Source organism: Phocoena sinus, chromosome 2 (genome assembly GCF_008692025.1).
Source record: "Phocoena sinus isolate mPhoSin1 chromosome 2, mPhoSin1.pri, whole genome shotgun sequence".
In the NCBI taxonomy this organism is placed as follows: Eukaryota; Metazoa; Chordata; class Mammalia; order Artiodactyla; family Phocoenidae; genus Phocoena; species Phocoena sinus.
Window position 1 is genome coordinate 84189095 of NC_045764.1, and position 20918 is coordinate 84210012.

The window sequence follows — 20918 nt, forward strand, 5'->3', positions numbered from 1 at the left end:
AACAAGAGAAGCCACCGCAATGAGAAGCCCGCGCACCGCAACAAAGAGTAGTCCCCGCTCACCACAACTAGATAAAAGCCCGCATGTAGCAACAAAGACCCAAAGCAGCCAAAAATAAGTTAATTAAAAAAAAAAAAATCTCAGTGGGGGTTAAAATAACAGATTGGGCACAGCTGAATGGAGAATTTTGCTAAATTGGACCACAATGTAACATAGAATTATAATTAGGTGGAAAATGTGTTAAGCATAAACAAATGGAAAAATACCTCTAAATTGGCCTTAAGAGAGTAGACAATTTGAAGAGATTATAAATGACTTAGAATTTTCCAAATTGATGACATATATGAAGATTCAAATTCAGGAAGCTGAAGTCCCAAAGTGGGGAGGTAAAAATAAATCCACACCTAGAAAAATAATTATAAAACTGCAGAATAAAGCCTACCACGTACACAACACAAAAGGGCTTCAATGAAATATGCCTGTTATTAGTGATTTCTTTGTCACAGTTTGCATGATTTTAATTTTTATCTTTATACTTTGATGTGTTTTGGCACCAGGCACATATTCTTTTTAGAGTCATAGAAACAAATATGTATTTTAAGAAAATAAAATTGTCAGCAATTACAATTATGTTGTAGGAAATAACACTCATGAAATTCTTTATTCTACCTTGTGGAATGGCCTTAACGGTAGCTTTTATACCAGTTTTTTATTTTATTCAGTTGTATAAAACAAATGCATATTAACTTTTCAACCCTTCATTCATCAAACATGTAGGATACAAAACAGATAAACAGTTATGCTTTATCTAGAGACTTTTTTCTTTAACTTTTTGTTTGTGTTTGTTTCTGACTAAAGGATTGGCTACAAGATAGACCATCAAATAGAGAAATGTAAGTAAGCCTTTTCTCATTGTTAGTGTGAAAAGTATCATAGGTATTGAATGTTGTTTTTTTCCTGCTCTTTGCATCATCTTTTTAACACTTCTTGCTGATTATTTATTTTGTGATCTCCTGTCTTTACATAGAAGAGATTGGGGAATCATTTATTATAAGTTAATGTATAAATTTTAATTTATGATTTTATATAGTTATATTAGTCATATTAACCACAGCTCAAATAAAATTTTCATTATAATGATACAGTTATGATTTTATTATTTAGTCCTGTTTCCAGCTTGCTTTTGAATAAACTTGTTCAACAACTTAGTTTGACACTTTAATAATTTCTCTGCCCATCGTTCTAATCAACAAGCCTTTCTTCTGCTTTTGGGAAGCACTGATAATTAGAGCAGTAATACACAGTGTACATTAGAAAGCCTGCATACAGGAAGATCCACGAGAAAGCTGATGTGATAATCCAGAACCAAAAGTAGAAACAAAAGGCAATCTTACAAGTAGTCATCCCCAGAAAGTGAAAATTTTCAGTACAGATGAAACATAACAAAAAGAAGAATCAAAGATAATCTCTCTGTTTTCCAGCCTCGAAATTAGTATTTTAGGATTCCAAAGGACATTAAAAAAGAGTAATTAAAAAAGAGTAATCTTGTTTTGACACCCATTTGATACTAGAAGCATGGTAAAGTTACTCTCCAATGTGAACTGCTTGAGAAGGGAAGCCAATTTGAGCCAATTTATTATATATTATATAGTGTTTTCCCTATTTCCTTCTCTGTATCAGAAATAGATGTGAATATATAGAGAAGAGAGTAAACCAGGTGCTATGTGGGTATGCAGTTGTTCAAATTGTGGAGGTATCCTGGCCCTGAATGGCATTTGGAAGATCTGTTTATAATCAGACCTCTTCAGAGAATAATGTCTTTTATAAGTAGAACTGTAGAATGTGAATGCAGAATCAGTACTTAAAGTTGATGTTAATTCGGCTAACAAGAGAACTTTGAGTTACAGAATGCTGACCCATAGAAGTACCCAGAAAGGTGGAGTTGGTCAGTACTCTTTGGGTGTGCTAAGAGTGGTTTATCAGCAGTAGACAAAGGGCTGATGCTAGGGTCAAAGTATTTCCTATAGGAAATATTGATGTTACTAAGGTGAAAGCCAGCAGGAAATATCAGGATCAGATAGAATGTAAGAGCTAGAAAGAGATTACCAAGGTCTCCTACTCAAGTGGTTCTTTCTAGATCTAGTCCTTTTAGTCCTGAGCAAGGCCACATAACTGTATAATGGGAGAGCTAAGCTTCTAATCTATTTTTCTTGATTCCCATTCCCCTTTCCTTTCCACTACACTTGTCTCTAATTTGCACTGGAATCTTTGGGATTAATAGAACCTACACTTGGTACCAGTATATGTTGTTATAAATAAACATATTCACATTGGAAAAAAAAGTTTTTTCAACATTAGCAATTGAATTTTGCAAAATGATATACAATTGCTGTTCTCTCTGTTCTTTGCCCATCAGTTCTGTTGAAGTATTTTTAGAATCCTGCAAAGTCATTTCAAGGCATTATTAAAGTACTGGAATGAATCTCCACAAATAGAGGAGTCATGGAATATTTTACTGTATTAGTACTGAACCTTCAGTTTGGCATCAAACTACTAATAATATTTATGTAGGCATAAATTGGAGGTAAAAGTTGTTGATAAAGTATATGCATATGGATTTATACATATCTGTGTATGAATTTGGTACAAGCTTAAGGGAAGTGGCAAATATTCAAACAAGTGAATCTGAATCTCAGAATTCCTTTAATAATGTTATATTAAATAACAGTGACTTCATAAAATAAAAAGTTTTGTGGTAGCCAAAACTAATTTTAAGTTACTAAAATTATAACATATTTTTTGTTGTTTCTTTAGGCCATCTGAAGAAGGAACGTTGAATGGTGAGTCTGTGTGGTAGATTTAATGTGAAAAACTGAGGATTGTATATGATCTACTTTAGCAAATACTACATTGTCCTAAGTAAGAAATTTTAGACTTCATATTTGAAAAAGCCAAGGTAGTAGAAAGTTCTCCCTTCAGCTTGTTTCTCTTCATTATAAGTGTTTCACAAATACAAGAACTCACCGTGTGAATGATGATCGTTTTACAAAAGTCTCCCCACTCCCCTTTATCCTTGCTGCTCAGGTTGCTTCTTCCCTTATATTCCATGTGTTAGTGAATGGTACGTTTTCAGTCAGCTAAGTGAAACCTGAGCAGGAGGTATTCCTGACCCCCTTGACCTTGCACTCACAAAGCCCTCTTCCTCTGAGATATCCTTCAACCTTCAACCAGGAGACATTTGGTACCCCTCCTCTACAGTCCTGTATTGTGTGCATGTGTGAGAACACACATACACATGCACACACATACACACACCATATTTTATATTTCTCACACAATGATATAACTGTTAACTAACTTTCTTCTTCTGCAAGACGATAGGTTCTTTTTCATTTATATTCTAGAAACTTAACACATAGCAGGTTCAATTCATTCTCCTGGTTCAACTTATTCTCCATCTTTCTCAGTACAGTTAAAAAGTGAAGTCCTCGGGAGTTCCCTTTTGGCCTAGTGGTTAGGATTCCAGGCTTTCACTGCCATGGCCCCAGTTTCAATCCCTGTTTGGGGAACTGAGATCCTGCAAGCTGCACGGTGTGGCCAAAAAATAAAAAATAAAAAAGTGAAGTCCTGAGCTTCCCTGGTGGCGCAGTGGTTGAGAGTTCGCCTGCTGATGCAGGGGACAAGAGTTCATGTCCCGGTCCGGGAAGATCCCACATGCCGTGGAGCGGCTGGGCCCGTGAGCCATGGCCGCTGAGCCTGCACATCCGGAGCCTGTGCTCCACAACGGGAGAGGCCACAACAGTGAGAGGCCTGCGTACTGCAAAAAAAAAAAATGAAGTCCTCACAGAAACTAACACAACATTGTAAATCAACTATACCTCAATAAAAAAATTTAAAAAAGTAAAGTCCTCAGATATACTTAGAGTTGGAAGAGGGGCTTTTTTGTTATTTTATATCTTCTCATGGTCAACCCATTAAAATGGTTACAGGGCTACAGCCCCACACCCCAAAGGTCTGACACTTTTCTTTTTGAGTAGGGAATAAGGGAAGAATGCAGTTTATAACAGGAGAGTGTGAACCATCATGTGCTTTTTCCCTTCCAGGTGTCATACTACACAGTTACCACTAATCTGCCATAATGAAATAGAGTAATAAAGCACATGAGGGACATAATTTATTACATGTTTTTTTCTGTTTTTGTGAACAGAGCTTACATGAAGGAAACTTGGGATGATTAAATGAGAATGCTTGAACAGAAATTTATGCTGCATTAGTACTTTTAAAAGGGTCTCATTTGTTTATTTACCATTTTAGGTCTTGCTTCTCCATTTAAACCAGTTATGGATACAAATTACTATTACTCAGGTTAGTAATAGTAAATATTAAAAACAAAATTGAATAGTTCTTTGAGCTTTTGGGGATTTCATTATTTCTCTCTCATTTTTATGCAGCTGTGGAAAGAAATAACTTGATGAGATTATCCCAGAGCATTCCATTTACACCTGTGCCTCCAAGAGGTAAATCCAAAAAGTAAAGAAATAAGAGGGAAAATAAACCCTTAATTAACATGTGGTTTTAACTGTAATATAGAACATGGGTGGTGACAGAAAGAGGAAGGATCACATTAAGAATTGTTAATTTCATATAAATTTTAATCAGTCTGATTACTACAAGATTCAGGTATGTTTAAACTGAAGGAAACATCAGAAGTATTGATTTTCTCTCTTTCTGGCATATCGGAAGCAGTGGTGTATTTTAATTCAGAAAAGCTCTTGATCCGTAGTTTAGCAATGAAAGCGTTAATAAATTGATATCACAGGGTTTGTGGAACAGATCTAACCTCCTGTTAAAAAGTTTAGCTTAGAAGTGTTTAGACGTCTAATTGCTTTCTAAAAGTTTTTCTCGAAAATGTTCACGATTTCAAAAATGCTTATTATTACCAAATGCAGGTGAATTTAGAGATATTAGATCCTTGGTTTCTGAGTATTTCTTGCCCTTAAACTTCTTTTATAAAACTACAACTTGGTCCATCTCATATTCTATTCCTCACTTAATCTTAACCAAAGATACCTGCCAATTTCTACCTTGTGATTTTCAGAGTCATACTTTGACCTTAAAATATGTCTATTCATGTTGCAGGTGAGCCTGTCACAGTGTATCGCTTGGAAGAGAGTTCTCCCAACATACTGAATAACAGCATGTCTTCGTGGTCACAGCTAGGCCTCTGTGCCAAAATAGAGTTTTTAAGTAAAGAGGAGATGGGAGGAGGTTTACGAAGAGCTGTCAAAGTACAGTGTACTTGGTCAGAACATGATATCCTCAAATCAGGACATCTTTATATTATCAAATCTTTTCTTCCTGAGGTGGTTAATACATGGTCAAGTATTTATAAAGAAGATACAGTTCTGCATCTTTGTCTTAGAGTAAGTGCTAGTGAATGCATACAGTGAAGCATTATTTGAGCTTCATGTTTTCACTTCTAAAGTATGATAAATCAAATCTTAATTTCAGTGTTGAACGAGGGTTTTTTTTTTCTGTTCTGTAGGAAATTCAACAACAGAGAGCAGCACAAAAGCTCACATTTGCCTTCAACCAAATGAAACCCAAATCCATACCATATTCTCCAAGGTAAATCTTTTAAAATTTTTGAGATCTTTTAGTGTTATGTGGATAGCATTCTCTTTTGACCTTCATTATTGATGCTGAATATTTCATTAGTTACCCATTTTAAAGGTGGATTAGAATTTTGTTAAGAAAACTACTAGTATAGGATAAAATGACTAAATTGAGCAGGAACCTATCTGAGGGCACTGAACTTGAGTTGAAAAATGTGAATAAGTGTAGGTGGTTGCAGAGCTGAAAGAATTATATATGGCATAGATTGTGTATTGGTTAAGATTAAATCAATAAAAATTGTCATTTGGTTGTTTATCATTAAAAAAAACTACTAGTAATATCTATAACTGTTTTTCATAAGGTTCCTTGAAGTTTTCCTGCTGTATTGCCATTCAGCAGGACAGTGGTTCGCTGTGGAAGAATGTATGACTGGAGAATTTAGAAAATACAACAACAATAATGGTGATGAGATTATTCCAACAAATACACTGGAAGAGATCATGCTAGCCTTTAGCCATTGGACTTATGAATATACAAGAGGGGAGTTACTGGTACTTGATTTACAAGGTAAATTTATTAAAATATTGCTAAAAGGGAATTATGCATTAGGTTCTCATCTATTCATGTGTTATGAGCAATATATAGAAATCTGCTAATTTATGGATAGGTAAAATCTTAGGTCAGCAGAAGCTGTTAAAAAAGCAAGTCAGTAACAGCCATAGTATATAGCTATCAGGGCCCTGAAGAGTGGGATGCTATCTTAATTGTTATTTAGGTAATACAGATGTTTTAATAAGCAAAAACATGTGAAATCCCCTATTCCACTCATAGGTCTGTAGCCTTAATTTCTTTAAAAGTATAAAGACCATTTCTTTAAAACAATAACATCTGTATTGTTCCTGGTGTTTATGTTATCTATTACTATGAACTAAACTACCTAATAGTGGATTAAAACAACCATTTTGCTTGCTTACACTTCTTTGGTTAAGGAATTTGGGGATGGCTCATCTCTACTGTCCCCTTGGAGGGTTTGAATGGCTGGAGACTAGTTTGGACAGCTTGACTGGAGCCAAATGTCTTAGGTCTCTGTTCAAGACAGCTGAATTCCTCAGTTCACCACAAAGTGATTTTTCCACATGGCTGGGTAGCTTGGACTTTTTGTAGCATGGTAGTTTCAGGTAATTAGACTTCTTACATGACAGCTGGCTTCCTCCAGAGAGAAAGCAGAAACTCTTAGGTTAGGACCAGAATGGGCCCACATCCCTTCTGCCACATTTTACTGGTCAAGGTAAGTTATAAGGACAACTCAGATTCAAGAGGTAGGGAATAGATTCAAGCACTTGGAAGGTAGAGCAGCATGTATACAAGGAGGGGAAAACTGAGCATAGCCATCTTTGTAGACAGATTCCTTCATACATGTAAAAGGGAGGAAAAAAAAGAAATTATGACTAGGAGAGAGCAGTGATTTGCTTAGAGTAATATTTATGCAGCTTCACAGCAGGGTCAAAGAAAAATGAAATTGAGCAAATTGCCAGCTCTGCCTGGATGACACTTTCACATTATAGGTTCCATTTTTTTTTTTGCCCCTAAAGAGCAGCTTTAATTTCAAATGTCAACATAGACCAGATTTCAAATCACATAAAAACAATTGTTTAGAATATTTATCACTTGATGACTTCTCTCATTATATAGATACTCCCAAATATAAACAATTTGTTGAAAAGCAAACAGTTGGTATTGATTTTCAATACCAACTCAAGAAAGAAAATCTGTGTAAAAATAGCTATCCTTTTTTCAGTAAATTCATCATTTTACATAAATGATTAAATGATACATATAGTGAAATTTCTGATGTATATTATTAGACGGGCCAGTCCATCTTCAAATATGCCTAGGAAGTGAGGCCAAACTGTTAATTAAAAGATGGCAGTTATTTTTAATAAGCAGAGTAATAGTGATGTTCTCTACAAAATTAATGTGTTCATGGAGCCATTTTTTTCATAGAAATATTTTAGACAGTTACTACAAACAAGTTAAACAGCATAGAAATATATAAAGAACAAAATGTTCCCATCTTTACTGTTCCTCTACCTTTGTGAAGACAAATTACAAATTTTTAAACTTACTTTTAATCATTTTGTGTTGTGATTTTCCTCCAGCTGGGATCATGCTATATATATGTATGTGTGTGTGTGTATTTCACTTTTTTTTTTTCTACCTAATAATACATGATGGCCGTCTTCTGGATCATTATTGATAAATCTGAGGCATTCCTTTTAACAGCTGTAGTATGGAGGCATAGCATGATTTACATCCTCTATTATGAGACAGTCACCCAATTTTTAGTTTTAGAGATGAGTACAATTTCAATAGCAACGGCCAGGTTACTTTTCCAAAAGGTTATGTGAATTCATACTCAGCACTGTGAGCACTCATCACTGTGCCCATTTCTTCGCCATCTCTTCATTACTGAATATTTACTTAATCTTTGCCAATCTGAGTAGAAATTAGACTCATGTTTTAATTTTCTAGCTTTTCCTATTGTGAAATTCTACCCATTTTATTAGGTTTCATTCTAATGGGTTAAATATTTTATGATTATTCAAATATCAGTAGTTCTTTATATGAATGAATAGATGAGACTGAAAAGATTTAACCACACTTAACACCTCTGGACAGGGCTGGAGGTGAAGGAAGATGTTCACAATCTTACTCTTTATGTAATCTAAATCTTTTGCAAGAAAATGTATTTATATGTTAGCCTATGATTTTAAAAAATCCAAAAGACTTGTAAAATGACCTATAGATCATGCCTTCATGTACCTAATTGTTCTTTGCTAAGTAAGCTGAAACAAGGGCAAATTGTAAATAAGGAGATATTTACTTTCAGCTTGGCCTTGTTGCATCAGAAACTGGTGTCACCAGGAGATTACATGCCTACCTACCTATTCTGACATTTAACTGTTGTTCATGTCAAAGGAACTGTGTTTGTTCCTAGTGCAATGTTGAGGTCATAAGTCAAGTTATGAAATATCAAGAGTGAAAAACTATCCTCTTTTGAATAATTTAACGTCGTGTAATGGTTGATGATGCTATAGAATCTCTTGTGACTTTTATTATACTTAAGTATTTATATCAATTATATAATAAAATTGTCTTTTTAATATATACAAATAAAGGTGTGGGTGAAAATTTGACTGACCCATCTGTGATAAAGGCAGAAGAAAAGAGGTAATAAGTTTTAATAATTTCATTAAGACATTTTTGTAATTTCAAATTCTACATTTCTGTTTTCATTAACTGACTTTTTCTTTTAACTACCAATTCCACAGATCCTGTGATATGGTTTTTGGCCCAGCAAACCTAGGAGAAGATGCAATAAAAAACTTCAGAGCAAAACATCACTGTAATTCTTGCTGTAGAAAGCTTAAACTTCCAGGTAAGCATTTTCTTAATCAGTATAATATATAAATTGTTAGCAAAGTTAATTACTACAGAACTTCATAAGGCCAGAAGCATAAATACGTATTTTTGGTTATAAATGGATCTATGCTTTCATTCATTACTTATAAAAACACAAAGTCCATTCACTTAATACATATTTATTATGTGTCTGCTGGATGCCAGGAATTGTGTTAGATATTAACAATGCACAGTGAACAAGACAAACATGGTCCCTGCACTGGGTGGAGTTTAGCCAGGTCTTGGATACTGACAAGATTAACAGAGAATTATAGGACTATCATAAATGCCAAGCAGAAAAAATAGAACAGGTAAGCAGATCACCTAACACAAACTTAGAAGTCAGGGAATGCTACCTGGGGAACTAACAGATTTGCCTAAAACTGAAGGATGAATAGACTTTCAAGTTAGCCTGGAAAAGAGTTGGGAAAAGAGTATTCTGTGAAACTGGAAGAGGAACTGAAGGTACAGTCTCTCACGATAGTAACTTCATCTTATATTCGAAGAATTACAAGTTATTATTGAATCATAAGTTATATCACAAACCAGTTGTTCTCACCCTTTGGTGTGTGTCAGAATCCCCTGTGGAACTTTCTCAAAATTACAGGTGCCTGGCACTCACCCTTGAGCTGTATTTTTAAAAGTCCCTCTCGTTATGACCAATAATATAGTAGTCGTTAAGAGCTTGGACCTGGGAGCCAGACTCCAGGGCCTCAGAGAATACCTATATCGTAGAGGTTTGTTGTTTTTTGTTTGTTTGAGGATTAAATTAGTTGGTATTTGTGACGTACTTAGAACAGTGACAGGCACATAGTAAGCATGTTAATACTACTATCTGTAAATTTTTAAAAATTGTTCATTATTAATAGATACAGAAATTATTTATTTTTGTATATTGACCTTGTATTCTGTGTTCTTGCTAAACTCACTTAGTTCTAGGAGGTTTTTGTTTGTTTGGTTCTTGTTTATTGTTTGTAAATTCCTTGGAATTTTCTGGGTAGACAACAGAGACAGTTTTATTACTTCCTTTCCAATCTGTATGGCTTTTATTTCTTTTTCTTGACTTTTTGTAATGGCAAGGAATTCAAGTACAATGTTGAATAGGAGTAGTGAGAGTAGACATCTTCCATGCCTCATTTCTTGAAGACACTTATCCTAAATGTTCACTGAATTTGTCAGATGTCTTTTCTGCATCTATTTGTATGATCATTTGGTTTTTCTTCAACTGGTTAGTATTACATCGAATTACATTGATTGACTTTTTAAATGTTGAGCTAGTCTTATATTCCGAGGACAAACTCCACTTTGTCATGGTATATTTTTTTTTTTTTTTTTTTTGTGGTACGCGGGCCTCTCACTGTTGCGGCCTCTCCCGTTGCGGAGCACAGGCTCCGGACGCGCAGGCCCAGCGTCCATGGCCCACGAACCCAGCCGCTCCGCAGCATGTGGGATCTTCCCGGACCGGGGCACGAACCCACATCCCCTGCATCGGCAGGCGGACTCTCAACCACTGCGCCACCAGGGAAGCCCTTGGTATATTTTATATATATAATATTATATTATTATATATAATATTTATTATAATATATATATTTTGTTGTTGTTGTTGTTGTGCTGGGTCTTTGTTGTGGCAGGCGGGCTTCTTAGTTGCAGCTCACGGGCTCCTTAGTTTTGGCATGTGAACTCTTAGTTGCAGCATGCATGTGGGATCTAGTTCCCTGACCAGGGATTGAACCCGGGTCCCCTGCATTGGGAGTGCAGAGTCTTCACCACTGCGCCACAGGGAAGTCCCTGTCACGGTATATTATCTTTTTTATGTGTTGTTGGGTTCAATTTTCTAATATTTGTTGATGATTTTTATATCTATGTTCATGAAGAATATTGGTCTATGGGGTTTTTTTCCTTGTACTGTGTTTGTCTTGTTTGGTTTCAAGATAATACTGACCTTAAAAATAAGTTTTAAGTGTTTATACCTCTTTTGTTTTGGGGAATAGATTGTATAGAATTGATATTATCCCAACTTCAAATGTTTGATAGAATTGTCTAGCAAAACCATATCAGTCTGAAGTTTTGTCAGATGCTTTTTAATTTTTAGTTTTTTAAAATAGATGTCAGTTTCTTGAGTGAGTTTTAGTAGTTTGTGTCTTTTGGGGAATTGGTCCATTTTATTGTTTTTTTCCACTTTCATTGAGAAATAATTGATATACATATCTATAAATTTAGAGTGGATAGCATGATGGTTTGATTTACATATATTATGAAATGATTACCACACTAGATTAAGCTAACATCCATCTTCTTGTATAGATAGAATAAAAAGAAAGGAAAAAAATGTTTTTCCTCACGATAACTCTTAGTATTTACTCTCTTAACAGCTTTCCTGTATATCATACAACAGTGTTAGCTGTAGTCATCATGTTGTACATTACATCCGTAGTACTTATTTATCTTATAATTGGAAGTTTGTACCTTTTTTTTTTTTTTTTGCGGTACATGGGCCTCTCACTGTTGTGGCCTCTCCTGTTGCGGAGCACAGGCTCCAGACGCACAGGCTCAGCGGCCATGGCTCACAGGCCCAGCTGCTCCGTGGCATGTGGGATCTTCCCAGACCGGGGCACGAACCCGTGTCCCCTGCATCGGCAGGCGGACTCTCAACCACTGCGCCACCAGGGAAGCCCAGAAATTTGTACCTTTTGACCACCTTCCTCCAGTTCTCCCTCCCCTCACCCCTCTACCTCTGGTAACCACAAGTCATCTGTTTCTGTGAGTTTGTTTGTTTTTTTAGGTTCCATGTATAAGTGAGATCATACAATATTTGTCTTCATTTTATTTAAATTGTCAAACTTATGGACATAGAGTCAATGATACTACTATTTTTTTAATGTCTGTGGGGGGGTCTGTGGTGAATCCCATCTTTCATTAGGGTAATTTGTGCTTTTTGTTTTTTTGGTCAGTGTGGCTAAGGTGTATCAGTTTTATTGATACTTTCAAAGAACCACTTTTTGTTTTCATTGTTTTACTCTATTTTCTGTTGTCAGTTTCATTGACTTATTCTCTATTATTTCCATGTTTCTGATTGCTTTGGGTTTAGTTTGTTTTTTCTCTAGTTTGTTAGGATAAAAATTTTAAATATTCATTTGAGACTTTTTCTCTAAGAAAACATTTTAGTGCTGTAAATTTTCGTCTAAGCATTGTGTTAGCTGCATCCCACAAATTTTGGTATTTAAAAAAATTTTTTTTGGTATGTTTTAGTTTTGTTTTTCTTTTTTAAATATTTCTTATTTCCTTTGAGATTTCTTCTTTGATCTGTGGATTAATTACAGGTGTCTTTTTTGTTTATTTTTGGCTGCATTGGGTCTTCATTGCTATGCATGGGCTTTCTCTAGTTGTGGCGAGTGGGGGCTACTCTAAATTGCGGTGTGCGGGCATCTCATTGTGGTGGCTTCTCTTGTTGTAGAGCAGGGGCTCTAGGTGTGCGGGCTTCAGTAGTTGCAGCACGCAGGCTCAGTAGTTGTAGCTCACAGGCTCTAGAGCGCAGATTCAGCAGTGGTGGTACACGGGCTTAGTTGCTCTGTGGCCTGTGGGATCTTCTCAGACCAGGGCTCAAACCCATGTCCCTTGCATTGTCAGGCAGATTCTTAACTACTGGGCCACCAGGGAAGTCCCAATGAAGGAAAGTTTTTTGATAGTGTTGTTCTGGTTTTTAATATCCTTGCTGATTTTCTGTCTATTTATTCTATTTATTACTTAGAAGAAAGGTCTCTAAGTATAATTGTTGCTTTGCTTTCAGTTCTATCAATTTTTCCTGCATGTATTTTGAAGCTTTGCTCTTAGATACATACAGATTTACAGTTGTTATGACTTCTTGGTGATTTAATTTTTATTAAATTAATGCCATGGTAATTCTCATTCTTCTAAAGTCTGCTTTGTCTGATATTAACATAGCTTGTGATTAGTGGTTTCATCAGGTATCTTTTCCCATTCTTTTTACCTGTATATATTAATTCTATTTAAAGTGGTTTTCTTGTAGACAGCATATAGTTAGTTCCTAGGTTTAATTTGTTTTTTTAAATCTAACCATTTCCATCTTATAATAGCTGTTTTAGACCCTTTACATTTAATGTAATTATTGATATGGTTAGATTTTGGTCTGCTGTTTTATTGTTTTCTGTTTGATGTCTCTGGTTTGGTTTTTTTGTTGTTTTCTCCACCCCACACCCTACAGCCCTCACTCTGTTTTAGTATTCTGTTTTATCTTTAGTTTTTTTAGTGGTTGATCTTAGTTCCCCTTACCTAAGAATGTATTTCGCTTTCATTCCTGAAGGGTATTTTCACTGGATCTAGAATTTTAGGTTGACATTTCTTTCTTTTAGCACTTAAAAAATGTTCTTCTGTCTTCTAGCCTCTGTTATTTATGATGAAAACTCCAGTCATTTGAATTGTTCTTCCCTTATACATGATGTATCATTATAATCTATCTCCTTTCAAGATTTATTCTTTATTTTTGGTTTTGAGTAGTTTGATTCTGTGGTTACGTTAACTGTAGTTAGCAGTTATGTCTAGTTGTAGCTTTCTCTGAGTTTATCCTGTTTCAGTTTTACTAAGCTTCTTGAATTTGCCAATTTATGACTTTTATCACATTTGGGGAGTTTTTAGCTATTAGTTCATCAAATATTTGTCTGCATCAATCTCTTCTCTTTCTGGACTCTCATAAAAAGAATGTTAGACCTTTTGATATTGTCACCCAGGAACCTGTGGCTCTGATTACATCCTTAAAAATTAATTTTTTTCTTTAGTTCAGATTGGATAATTTCTATTGATCTACACACAAATTCACTGACTCCTCATTCTTTATCTCTTCATTCTGCTATTAAGCTCATACACTGAATTTTTTATTTCAGTTATATTTTTCAGTACTATAATTTCCTGTTGGTCTTTTTATACTGATTATTTCTCTGCTGAAAACTTATTTTTCCTTTCATTTCAAGTCTGTTTGTCCTGCGTCATGGAGTATGGTTCTGGTAGTTTAAAGTCTTTTAATTATTCTACCATCTGAGTAACCTTGGGATTGGCTTCTCTTGGTTGTCTTTTTCTTTGAGAATCTTTGAAATATTCCTGTTTGTTGTATCTCTAGTAATTTTCGAATGTGTCCTGGATATTTTGAATATTATGTTATAAGATTTTTGAGGTCTTATTAAAAATCCTCTATAGAGAATTTTGAATTTTGAATCCTTGAGGTTTTTGGTGTTAGTAGGCAACCAACTCAGTTAAATTCAGTTCACAAGTCCCAGTCTGTTTTCTGTGTGGCTGTCCCTCTACTGTCAGTTTAGTTTTTAAAGACTTGGCATTATTAATCAGGTCTCTCACATGTGTGTCAAACAAGGGCAAGTCTGGGACACAAGTGAAGGTCTGCACCATAGTTTAGTTCTCAAAGCCTATGCTATGCCGTCTTTCCATATATGTGCCACTCAAGCCTGAGTCTGGGATTTCATACATAAATTTAGGGTATCTCTCTCTCCATTTTCCTCCTCTCCATGATTTCTTCCATACTTTGTGACTCCCGGGGGCCTCTTCTTTCCTTTTTTTTTTTTGGTACACTGACTAGAAAGCCAGGATTTTGGCATCCCTGCGCTGTCACACACATTCTGCAATTAGGTCTGTTTCTGGTGCTGAAAATAATACTTTTTGGATCATAGAGGTACCTATTCTCAGTTCTTCTGGTCAGAGAGAAGGGTTTTCTCTTGGAGTTGTAGGTTCTTGCCCAACTGCCACCACTGTAGGAATGCCTCTTCATGACCAGGGCTTAGGTAAAGGGCAGAAGAGCAAAAAGAATAATTAAAAAGAGGGAATTCCCCTCAACATTTTCCATCCCACAGGGTCCTCCTTCCTTATCCTGTGGCCAGAAGGTCTTGGAGCTTTTTGTGTTCATGCTCACTGTATGTTTCTGTGATTGAGCTATTTTCAAGTCTAAACCCAGAAATAAGAGATGGGAAAAAAACAGGAAGTTCACCACCATATAAATCGTTCTTTAAGTTCTGATTTCCTTCTCTTATATGTCTGCTGTTACTTTTCAGAAATCTGAGATAGTTGCTTTATGTATCATGTTTTTACTTGTAATCAGTTTTTATTTGTAATCAGTGAGAGAGAGAGAGGATGGAATATGCTTAGTCCATTTAAGCCGGAAGTAGAACACACAATGATGAATTTAACAGGCAGCCCAGATATAATTATTTGGTTTTGATACAATGCAATATTTAATAGCATATCTGTTTTTTAAATTGTCATTTAAAGGATTTTACAGCTTGGAAGGGACCTTAAAAGCAACCCAGTCCAAGTCCATCGTTTTACAGAACATAAAATAAGAGTTTACATGATTTGCCCATGGTTGCACCTAGTTAACAGCATTATAATTGTGAATTGAATTATAATTGTGTTTGAATTATAATTGTGTTTCTGTCCATTGTTCTTTGTGTACACTTCAGCTACAAATTAATTTGCATTCCCTAAGGCCTTACTGGCAAAGTCTTGAATTTAAAGTTTATCAAAAATTGTTCATACTGGGGCTTTCCTGGTCGCGCAGTGGTTGAGAGTCCGCCTGCCGATGCAGGGGACACGGGTTCGTGCCCCAGTCTGGGAAGATCCCACATGCCGCGGGGCGGCTGGACCCGTGAGCCATGGCCGCTGAGCCTGCGCGTCCGGAGCCTGTGCTCCGCCACGGGAGAGGCCACAACAGTGAGAGGCCCGCATATCGCAAAAAACAAAATTGTTCATACTGTAGCAAATATGTATTTGGATCATTGAATATAGACTATTACTGAAATTAAAATTAACAGTTCATATTCTGAGTGTTAGTTCTATTTTACATGGAGATAAAAGTGTAAGGATATATGCACGACTATGGTTTGTTTATAAAGTATAAATTTGATACTACTGCATTGTTTTCCAGTTCTGCAACCATTGTCATATATGTCTATTACTCCCTGAGTTCATCCTATCCCATAGCTATAAAGGCAGTCTATATCCTGATAGTACCAAATTCAACTGAAGACTAATTTCTTTCCTGAGCTCCTGTTTCTATATTGAGTTTCCTACATTGCTACTTGAATTACTTTTAAGTAACACTTTCACTCCAGAACTCTTGACTTTCATTTTCCACCCCTACCCACGAAATTCTGCTTCCTTGTCTCATTAATGGTTACCCAGTTGCTCAGGCTCAAAACCTAAAAGCTAGCCAGTTCCTTTGTTCTCTTACTTTTTGTTTGTTTGTTTTTTTGCGGTATGCGGGCCTCTCACTGTCGCAGTCTCTCCCGCCGTGGAGCACAGGCTCCGGACACGCAGGCCCAGCGGCCACAGCTCACGAGCCCAGCCACTCCGTGGCACGTGGGATCCTCCTGGACCGGGGTGCGAACCCATGCCCCCTGCATTGGCAGGCGGACTCTCGACCACTGCGCCACCAGGGAAGCCCTGTTCTCTTACTTTTCATAACCAATCTGTCAAATTCTGTCTGCTCAAATTCTGAAATCTCCCTAGAATTTATCAATTTCTCTTCATTGTCATTGCCACCATTTTGTTTCCTGGATTCTTACCAGTAGCCCTCTAACAAGACTTCATGTGACGATTGGAACGGTCATTTTAAACAAATTTGATTACATTCCTCCCTTAAGACTTCTTAATACCTTCCAGTGGGTTTTCACCGTAATCTATACTTAGTTTGCAAACCATGAATCAGAGGTCAGCAAACTTTTCTGTAAAAGGCAAACAAAGGAAGTATACATTTTAGGCTTTGTGGGCCATATGGCCTGTGTCACAGCTACCCAACTCTCCTATTGTAGTACAAAAACAGCCATAGACAATCTGTAAACAAATTTTCTACGGTTGCATTCCAGTAAAACTATTTACAAAAACAAGTAGGCCAGATTTGGCGCACAGGCTGTAGTTTGACAACTGCTGACCGTTAATGATTGTTTGACCTCATTTTCTCCTAGTCTTTCCCTCATTCACTACATGCAAGCCATGCTGCTTCTTGCCATTCTTGGAACACACCAAGTCCATTTCCTTTTTGCAGTCTGCAGTTCACTTTCTCTGCATAGAGTACTCTTCCTGGGACTTTGATAGGTGATTTCTTAGTATTCAGGTCTTACATGTTACCTCCTGTGGCTTTTCTGCCGAGCCCTATCTAAAAGAATCACCTCATACCGTCTCCCACCTGACCCTCATCACACTATTTTCTTCAAAACACTTGCTACTACTTATAATTGTCATTTTTCTATTTGTTTTTCTTCACCTACAAGAATATAAGCTCCATGAGAACAGGGACCTTACCTGCCTTGTTCACTGCTGCATTTCTACACTTACATGAGTTACTGACTCATGGTTGGAGTGTAATAATTATTTGTTGAATGATTTCATTTTTATGTGTATAAATTCTGTGACTTTTGAATTTATAACAACCTTGTAGAAAATAGATCTGGCATGTTTAGAGGGAAATTGATTTAGAAAATGTTCTTAATTTTTTGTTTCTAAGCGATACTCTTTTTTTCTTTTTTTGTTGGGGGTCATGAATATAGATCTGAAGAGGAATGACTATACACCTGACAAAATTATATTTCCTCAGGATGAGCCTTCTGATTTGACTCTTCAGCCTGGAAATTCCACCAAAGAATCAGAATCAACTAATTCTATTCGTCTGATGTTATAATATTACTGAATCATTGGTTTTGCCTACACCTCACAAAAATGTTACTGTCGCTTTTCATTTAGGAGGGAACTGTTTGGTAACAAAGAAAAGCGTGTGCTAATTGAATATGCTGAACTGGCACATTTAAAAGGTCAATATTCTTTTGACCTGATTAAATTAGTCGGGAACTCCCTATACAATACAGCTGGCAGCTGTTAAATTTTAAAGGTAAAGAAAAATTAGTATTTATAACTTTTTAAAGGGCTCTTTTTAACAGAGGATTTCATTTGACTTTGTTCTGATGAGGGTAATACCCTCTCTTCATGTGGTGCAATACCATTAACCAAAGTTAGGTGTCCGTGCAGATTTTATTGGCAGCTGGTTTACTTCCATTCAGCTAGCAAAATGAAGAAATCACCCAGTCTTTTGGTTAAATGGCAGTCAGGTGTCTTCCTCAGTGTGTTTTAGTGTGTTCAGTGATGATGTCACTAGTGCCCAGCTAGATGCTTGTTGTTTCCCATCTCATGGGAAAGGAGATGGCTTGTTACAATTCTAGATCTACAGGGATATAGAAAGCCCAAGCAGAAAACCATTTTCTAAGAGGGACCTTATGAATCAGGGTTAGGCTCCTATTTAAAAGGTAGAGCCAGTTTTTTTCGTTAAATAGAGCCCAAATTGTGCAAAGTATTAGTGCTTTTTTTTTTTTTTTTTAAACATTGTTAAGTAGAAGAAAGCCATGGTAGACTGGTATAACCTAAATATATCAAAGGAGAAACTTAACTCACTGTCCAAGAGAAGTTACCTTGTGAGAAAAGTTAAAGTGCTTTTTTCTTATCTATATCTACTATAGTTACAACTTGGAAGTTACATACTTCTCAAAAGATTTTATTGACCAGTATATCAAATCAGAATGTAAACATGAATTCTTGCATATATTTAAAATTGTGTAGGAACATCTGAACATGAATATTGTTTGTGGTACTTAAGAAATTGAATTGGATTATCATTATGTGATGTTGGGAGATTGCAATGCAACTTTATGCCAATAAAATGTAATTTAACTGCCCCAGATATTGTTGAATACTCAACAACAAGAAAAGCTTTTCATCTGTCTGAAGTACTGTGCTTTGACTATTTTTCTTTCTTTTTTTTTCCCCTAGGTACTAATTTTAATTTTTATTTGGGAGGGAGCAGTGTAAATCTTATTTGTATTCAGTAGTGTATCTCATAGATACAGACAAGGGAAAAAGAGATAAGCTGTTCAAATAGTGTTTAATATTGATGGGGGGGAGAAAGAAAAAATGTATTAAAGATATTATACTATATACATTTTGTATGTCATTAAATCTTTAAAAGAAATTAAATAAATTTATTCTTGTTTAAAGATGTTTTACTGAGTGTAATCATTCTGAAAAATTAATATTTTCACTGTTAATTTTTTTTCAGAATATCAGGTTCTTTTCAGATGAACCAGTTGTATGCCTGTGCATTTTGATCTCCTGTCCTGTACAATGTTTAACGTGATCTTGATTTCCTACTGTGTTTTTAGTTATTTATTTTTGGATCTGTTTCTTGTTATGTCAGAAAAGAGGGATATGAATTGTCTACTGATATTTAATATTTTGTTGATTATTTTCACATGATAATAATAGTAGTTGAGGGCTTCCCTGGTGGCTCAGTGGTTAAGAATCTGCCTGCCAATGCAGAGGACATGGGTTCAAGCCCTGGTCCAGGAAGTTCCCACATGCCGCGGAGCAACAAAGCCCGTGAGCTGCAACTACTGAGCCTGCACTCTAGAGCCCGCGAGCCACAACTACGGACACCCGCGTGCCTAGAGCCCGTGCTCCGCAACAAGAGAAGAGAAGCCACCGCAATGAGAAGCCCGCGCACCACAATGAAGGGTAGCCCCTGCTCGCTGCAACTGGAGAAAGCACGCACACAGCAAGGAAGATTAAACGCAGCCAAAAATAAATAAAATTAATTAATTTTAAAACAAATAATAATAGTAAACACTTACTTAGTATTTAATATGTGTCATGTACTATTCTAAGTACTTTACATACATTAACCCTTTTAATCCTTACAACAATCTTATGAAATAGGTGTTATTATTATCCTGTGATGCTGATTAGAAGATCACAGCATTAGGTAAAGTAACTTTCCTCAGATTCTTATACTTAGTAAGTAGCAGCACTAGAATTTGAACACAGGCAGATAGGCTTTTGTGTTTGTTTGTTTATACTGTAAGTTCTTATTAGTCATCAGTTTTATACACATCAGTGTATACATGTCAATCCCAATCGCCCATTTCAGCACACCATGATCCACACCCCACCGCAGTTTTCCCCCCTTGATGTCCGTACGTTTGTTCTCTACATCTGTGTCTCAACTTGTGCCCTGCAAACTGGTTCGTCCGTACCATTTTTCTAGCTTCCACATACATGCGTTAATATATGATATTTGTTTTTCTCTTTCTGACTTACTTCACTCTGTGTGAAAATCTCTAGATCCATCCACATCGCAACAAATGACTCAATTTCATTATTTTTTATGCCTGAGTAATATTCCATTGTATATAGGTACCACATCTTCTTTATCCATTCGTCTGTCAATGGGCATTTAGGTTGTTTCCATGACCTGGCTATTGTAAATAGTGCTGCAATGAACATTGGGGTGTATGTGTCTTTTTGATTTATGGTTTTCTCTAGGTATACGCCCAGTAGTGGGATTGCTGGGTCATATGGTAATTCTATTTTTAGTTTTTTAAGGAACCTCCATACTGTTCTCCCTAGTGGCTGTATGAATTTACATTACCACCAACAGTGCAAGAGGGTTCCCTTTTCTCCACACCCTCTCCAGCATTTGTTGTTTGTAGATTTTCTGATGATAGCCATTCTAACTGGTGTGAGGTGATACCTCATTGTAGTTTTGATTTGCATTTCTCTAATAATCAGTGATGTTGAGCATCTTTTCATGTGCTTCTTGGCCATCTGTATGTCTTCTTTGGAGAAATGTGTACTTAGGTCTTCTGCCCATTTTTGGATTGGGTTGTTCGTTTCTTTAATATTGAGCTGCATGTGCTGTTTATATATTTTGGAGATTAATCCTTTGCCAGTTGATTCGTTTGCAAATATTTTCTCCCATTCTGAGGTTTGTCTTTTCG

At 36.1% G+C, this 20918-nt stretch overlaps 1 protein-coding gene across 3 annotated transcripts in view; it reads left to right on the plus strand.

The window, feature by feature from the left end:
- TRPM7 (transient receptor potential cation channel subfamily M member 7) overlaps positions 1-19139 on the plus strand; it is a 121536-nt gene extending 102397 nt beyond the window's left edge. For 2 of the 3 annotated variants that reach the window (XM_032621934.1, XM_032621935.1), the window contains 10 exons: positions 859-893; positions 2815-2840; positions 4315-4365; positions 4452-4517; positions 5140-5423; positions 5546-5628; positions 5978-6183; positions 8796-8847; positions 8949-9055; positions 17646-19139. In XM_032621934.1, coding sequence (XP_032477825.1) covers positions 859-893; positions 2815-2840; positions 4315-4365; positions 4452-4517; positions 5140-5423; positions 5546-5628; positions 5978-6183; positions 8796-8847; positions 8949-9055; positions 17646-17776 — 1041 coding nt within the window. In that variant the 3' untranslated portion in view covers positions 17777-19139. The remainder of the gene's footprint in view (positions 1-858; positions 894-2814; positions 2841-4314; positions 4366-4451; positions 4518-5139; positions 5424-5545; positions 5629-5977; positions 6184-8795; positions 8848-8948; positions 9056-17645) is intronic. The other variant, XM_032621936.1, reaches the window with a different exon arrangement.
- Positions 19140-20918: the final 1779 nt, after the last annotated feature.